We start from the raw sequence: 6670 nt of genomic DNA, 5'->3' as shown, positions 1-6670 counted from the left end.
TATAAATTAGGATTTTATTTTTTGTTATTGTCAATCTGGCTATTAAAAAGACACTGATTTTTCACGTCACACAGCCGAAGTTGCACCCAAACCAAGCTGGAGCCGAGGTCTTAAGCAGGCAAGTTCCCCCACCTTCGTTTCAGGTCGATTTGTAGCATTCATTAGTTTTAACTTTAACATTAAATAACTGATATGGTTGGTAGCTTAGCAAGTGCCTCTTAGTCAATACAGCAATCTTTTTTTTAATGAAAAGAGTAGAGGGCAACGTTTTTATTCAGAAAAGCATGTTTATATGTATTTGTATTCGACAAAAAATAAAGAATAAACATGTGTACTCACTCAACGGACTTGGAGAACAAAAAATAAAAAAGGACATGCAATATATAAATAAATTAACATCTGGATACATTGTTATTTACGTGTTATAATGTTATACATTAAAAAAAAATGTGAGAAATTACAAATTAAATTATATAAAGTAAGCAAATCCTGGTGAAATCATGTCAATAGACGTTTCCCATCCAGAACTCAAAAGCCCCCTTGGGAGCCCTCCAGCCAAAGAAGAACACCTGACAGGTGCGGGAAAACTCCCCCCACCCCCCAAAAAAAATCCAACTCAAGTGACCCCATAAACGTAAGTTCCAGGGGGTGGAAAACAGCGGGACGCCGACCAGTGAAAGAGTCATGACAGCGTCTGTCGCCGAATGTGAGTTGGAATAACCATCGGGATGATAACAAAATCCCACTGAAGAAGAGCAGAAATAAAAGCATGTTTTATCTTATAATAAAAGTCCGTACTCCAACCCGCGATGTACGTCCTGTTCAAGGGGGAGACCTTTTAGACTGAAGAGGAGGAAGAATTGGGGGGAAAAAAAGAGGGCGGAGGAGGGAAGAAAGTGGTGTTGGTGCCAGACGCAGCAGCAGGAGGAAGAAGAGGACGTACGTGCTTTATCTTAGCGGCTGAGAGTGTGACGTGATATTGCAGCCTGCTGCTCCTGGAGCTCTGCAAGCATTCAGCACCCTCTATTCCTCTCTCTGGTCTCCCCAACATCCCTCATCCATCCATCCCCCGGATCTCTTTTTCTCTCGTTTTTTGGACCGGAGAGGACACAGAAGAAGGAGGGGAGCCGTTCAAATCCAGGAGAGAATAAACCAGCTCTGGAAGATTTTTTGTTTTTTTTCCCTCAGTTTTATCCTACAAATTGGCGGTGTTTTTGATTTTTTTGTTGTTTTTTGTTGTTTTTTTGATGGGCAAAACCCCAGAAGGAGAGCGACCCTATTGGAGGGTATTGAGCGGAGTGTAAACGCATTTTCAACCCACCGAACCATCTTGTTGCGCTGGACTTGTGTCGTCGGGAGATGGAGAGTATCGATTCATCGGAGGGCTGCAGAATTTGTTTATAAAAAAAAGGATGTGGTCAAGTATATTGGGAAAATAGCCATAAGCTTCTGGGTGTAAGGTAAGGATATATAGTTGTTTTTTTTCCACCCTATACATAATGTCACGACATCGTTTAAAGTTAACCCGAATATCACTTCAAAGTACGACGCGTCATTGCGCACACGTTCATTTTTTTGTAAGGGGGGGTTTTCATAAAAAAAACGATTTGAGGGTGGTTTGTGCCTCGGGTTCTCAGATCGACCATTGAGCGTAATTCAACATTATAAAGTGACACGATGGCCAGTTTGTTCCGCTCAACTTGAGAGAAGGAATGATCTTTGGACTGCAGCGTCGGAGTCTCCACGCCTCCATAAACACACACACATATATGTATATATATAGAGATATAAACACTCTCGCATGTTCGGCTTTGACACTGCTCACAGCTGCATTGCCTGTAGGATTAAAGCAATCAGGACATCGCATTGCATCCTCCCTCCCTCTCTTTCTTTCTTTCCCTCTCTCCCTCTCCCTCTCTCTCACTCACACACACACACACACACATGTGCGCACGGGAACACACACTTGCGCACTCACTCGCTTTTTATCAAATTGCACCGTCTGATACCTCAAGAGGACAAAAAAAGCGCAAAACTAAAGAAAAAAAAAATCCATCAACACTTCTCACCTACCGAGTGACCGTTATTTAAAAAAACAGGACACATCAGTTATAAAAATAAATAAATAAACATATCTGTCAATGCGTAAAATACGCTTTGGTGAACGTGGACTTCTCGACAATATAAACCGTTTTGTTTAAATACCTCCAGGGTTCCGTACCGAATTTTGACCCAATTAATGATGTCTAAATGACCATTAAATCCCCACCCAAGCCAAATATATTTTTAATAGAAAATATAGATGGACATATAGGGTGGTTAAAGCAGCCACAAGGTGGCAATGTTTGCACAAAGTAAAGTCATGCAGAAGGCATGCTGAGGATAAGAAAGACAGGTGCTGAGGTGAATTCTGGATTCAATTCGTGTTTAACTACATCTTTATCTCGTTTTTTTCTCTTGCAGGCCAAATGACATAGGATGAAGGCTGTTCGAAACCTGTTGATTTATATATTTTCCACCTATCTTCTGGTTATGTTTGGATTAACTGGCGCCCAAGATTATTGGTGTTCGACTCTGGTGAAGGGGGTCATCTATGGATCGTACTCTGTGACTGAAATGTTTCCTAAGAACTACACAAACTGTACATGGACGCTGGAGAACCCAGACCCGACCAAATACAGCATCTACCTGAAGCTATACAAACGAGACTTGAGCTGCTCCGAGTATTCATTGCTCGCCTATCAGTTCGACCACTACTCGCACGAGAAGATCAACGAGCTGCTGAAGGTCAACGAGTCCATCGTGTATCTCTGCGACTCCAAGAATATTTATGTGTTTTTACTGTACGACAAGAATTTCGTCCAACTGCGGAGAGTTTTCCCATACGACTACAACGGATTGACGCCACAGAAGCTGGACGAGGAGGAGAAGTCGATCGTGGAGTTCTTGGTTTTCAACAAGGCCAGTCCGAGCCAGTTCGGCTGTCAGGTGCTCTGCACATGGCTGGAAAACTGCCTGAAGTTAGAGAAGGGGACGGTGGAGACGTGCGGGATCGTGTACACAAAGTGCACTTGTCCTCAGCATTTAGGTGACGGGGAATCGGAGAGCATGCTGATGCTCAACAACGTGGTTTTACCGTTGAATTCACAAACGGAAGGGTGCTTGTCACCTCAGCTTCAAGCCGGACAGATCTGCAACTTGAGTGCGGAGGTGAAAAGACCTCCTAAAGAAGGTGAGTATGCTGCCAGCTTCCTCTGTGCTGATCCAGTGGACTGATAAAGTGTGACTAGATAAAGAGTTCAAAATGCACGTCAGTCCCTCCCTTTCTCTGCCCCTAATTGCATGGTTTAAGATTGATGGCCCATGAAACAAAGAGCACACATAGATTCTTAGGCCAATGGAAAGTGTCCACCACCGTAAGGTGCTTGAGGAGTTGGGTGCCATAGAAAGACCACACCAGTGCAGACTTTGCAAAAGGGGTTTTTCATTTTTAATATCAAATTTAAAATGGCTGTTTTTGTACTCATCAGCAGAGTTTAAAATGGCTGCAATTCTAAACATAAACTTGGCATAGTTGTCATCTTTGAACTGTGCTACATCTTGGACGCAGCAGAGTCACCAACTAATCTGGCTTCCAAATGAAGTCCAAACTCACCTCTGCATATCATAAATACGTCACCTTGTCTCTATAGAGCAATGCAACATAGATTTCGGATTGTTCAGTGGTTCAAAATGAAATAGTCATGACAAGGTCATCATGCTGTTATTCAGAAACGACGCACAAGATTTTTGTTTCGCGTAGGTCTCTCAGTGTGACAAAGATCTCCTTGACGTGGATCTGCTCTGATTTGAAGGGATACATTCGAGTGACACAGAGCAACATGCTTCGCATCCGAGGGGTCGATGTGCGCGAGGCATGAAGGAGTGGCATTTATCTCGGCACAGTGAACTGAAAGTAACTTCTCCACCGATTCTTGTTTGGGGAGAATAATGATAACACAAGTAATGGCCCATTGTGGCAATCGAAAAAGAACTTGCAGTTACACTTACATGTCTCCCTTTTTCTTAAAAGAAAAGAAGAAAACTCTTGATAGTTGACTCATGTTTGCAGCCCACACATGCTATTTCAAAATTAGTCATGTTCTTTAGAAACACTAAAAAGACAGTTTGTATAATACGTCATCCAGATTTCCACATTTTGTGACATAACTAGACCTCTGGAATGACAGATTTAAAGGAGGATAGAGAAGTAAAATAAATGTAATACAGTAACATCAACTGCACAAACCACACTTTCCAAAAATCACTCCAGACTTAAATATTCTCGCCGTTGTTGAGGGATACTACCTGCACGATGAATAAATTATTGGTTGCTGACATTGACGGCTTGTTGTGGCCTTTAAAACATACCCCTTGAGAACTGGAACTTTATACATTTTTAATATATTAGATAGAGTTACTGAAAATACAGTTCATGTCCAGGAGATGGATCAGAAAATGTATTGTAAGATTAAGAAAAATGAAGGCGTTTTCTTCCTTTATCATGCTAAATGTATTTATCACTTTACACTAAGCATATCTGTATAAGTAAGTAATAAAGTAAGTAAGTAAAAGAGAATGCCTATCTCTACTAATTTACACCCATACAGGATGTTTCATCCAACATTTTTGGCCTACATTTATATTATCTACACTTCATTATATTATATTCTATATGTCATTGTCAGTGGACGGCGGTAACATTATAAAACTTCAGAACGACAGAATCTTTCCAGCATTTTTGTTTTGAGATAGATTATTGTGAAATTAAAAAATGATTTTAACAACTGTTTAACAACAGGAGAGACAGATAAATGCGGATCCTCCTTGGTGGAGGTAATAACGTAATACTAGAGCAGATTCGAGTGTGAATATTTGCATCAAATCCTACTTTTAATTGTTATAAAACTAATAATATTGCAATGTCCGCATGTTTATTTCCAAAACAACTGCCGAATAACTGAGCTAGAATAGTGCACAGACCCCTGCTAAGCAGCTCATTGTCCTACATATTGTAATTTTCATATTTATATTGTTGTCCTTTATTATTTTATCTGAATAATTTGATACATTATTTCGCATTTGAGTTTCCTTATTACCAATAATAACCAAATTCTAATGAGTAAAATGGTACGCAAGTCTGAAAGAGCATCAGAGATTATTTTTGGTTAGAAACTTATTATTTGCAGACTATCTTTTTTTTAAAATGGTTTCGGACATCATGATTTGACTTGGACACATGTGGACTACTAGATCCAGATGGTAATTCAGAAAATGTTTATTCTCTATTCCCCTTTCACATTTCCTGTTTGAAATGAATTGGAATCCATTTTTAAATATATGGAGCTTTCTTTTACTAATAGACACAGATGGACAGAAATGCAGTAAGGAAAGAAAACACCCAAGCGAGGGTAGGATTTAAAAAAGAATATTAAACACAAGGTTTGATGCAAGAGTGCGAGCCAACATTCGACTATAAGATCAACACTTTTCCTCTAAGATCCATCTTAATTTAGATCCTGAAATGCATGTTTACCTCCCAAACCTTGCCGCCCAACAGGAATTCCCTGTTCCAAAACAACGTTGGACATTTTTCTATCAGCATGTTAATAACAGCTTAAGAGCAGGGCTTATTTTTTCCCCCCCCCTCTCAGAAGATTTTCCACAAGCTTCTATTTATAGGGACGGGTTGATGGGAGGTTTGAATAAATCCGTTTTCATCTGGATAACGGGGAGATCACCACTGGGTTTAAAAAGAGCACCGTGTCTCGCGGTGGCACCATCGAGAGCGAGTGGGTGTTCTTAATGAAGGAAAAAGAAATAAGCCTCACAAACAAGTTGACAAGGGCTCATTTGATAAAAAAAAAAAATCAAGTCATGTCTTTGATCTTCTCACTTGCCGATTCTTGAAAGAGGGAGGGAAAAAAAAAAATGGAGGTCGCTCACAACAAAGCCACAGATATTCACCACCAGTTTCTCACAAAGACTTGACAACATTCAAAGGTTAAAGCTCTTAAATGTTTAAGATGATTATTAGACGCACAAAAGACCGTCCCGTTCCTTCACACCACGGCATTTAAGAAACCCACGGTGACAAAATAAAAATCCTACACAGATGTTCCTGCCCGATGACTCATTTATGCAGTTGTATTTTTATCACATTTTCCCATTTCAAGCATAAAAGTTGTAAAGGGTTGTGGAGTGGCAGCAGGGCAGATTCCTCTCTCTTTCTCCTCCTCCCCCCATCCTTTTTTTTCTTTTTTTTGCATGTGCGATCCGATTTTATGTCGTATTCCATCCCTTTTCGCTGCACGTGTCAGAGACTGATGACTCCAGACTGCCAATAGGTGAATGAGTGTCTGTGTTAGCAGTGTGACGTCCTGGTGATGTGTTCTGCCTTGAAAGGATCAGAATCGGTGTGTGAGTGTGTGTGGGTGTGTGCACACGCATGTGTGTGTATCTTAGCGTACCATTTATTCTCACATACCTACACTATCTAAACATTTATTCTATGGTATCGCAGCATGAAATTAAAAAGGCAACGTGTTGACTAAAGTGTGTCTTAAATAGATCTTAAACCTCTATTGTGCTCATCAGTATGTGTCTGTTTGTGCAAAACTCCTTTAGTTAA

At 40.4% G+C, this 6670-nt stretch overlaps 1 protein-coding gene across 7 annotated transcripts in view; it reads left to right on the top strand.

Annotated features, from left to right (window-relative positions):
- The first annotated feature begins 859 nt into the window (after positions 1-859).
- The window catches only part of adgrb3 (adhesion G protein-coupled receptor B3), a 134082-nt gene continuing 128271 nt past the window's right edge, over positions 860-6670 (top strand). For 3 of the 7 annotated variants that reach the window (XM_087802386.1, XM_087802384.1, XM_087802383.1), the window contains exons 1-2: positions 865-1460; positions 2464-3232. In XM_087802386.1, the coding sequence (XP_087658512.1) occupies positions 2479-3232 (754 nt within the window). In that variant the 5' untranslated portion in view covers positions 865-1460; positions 2464-2478. Of the gene's footprint in view, positions 1461-2463; positions 3233-6670 lie in introns of all 7 variants that reach the window. The other 4 variants (XM_087802389.1, XM_087802388.1, XM_087802387.1 and 1 more) reach the window with 3 other exon arrangements.

The sequence above is a fragment of the Callionymus lyra genome, chromosome 11 (assembly GCF_982586985.1).
Source record: "Callionymus lyra chromosome 11, fCalLyr1.hap1.1, whole genome shotgun sequence".
Taxonomy (NCBI): Eukaryota; Metazoa; Chordata; class Actinopteri; order Syngnathiformes; family Callionymidae; genus Callionymus; species Callionymus lyra.
The sequence above is the reverse complement of the archived record's forward strand: the minus strand, read 5'-3'. Positions and strand labels throughout refer to the sequence as shown.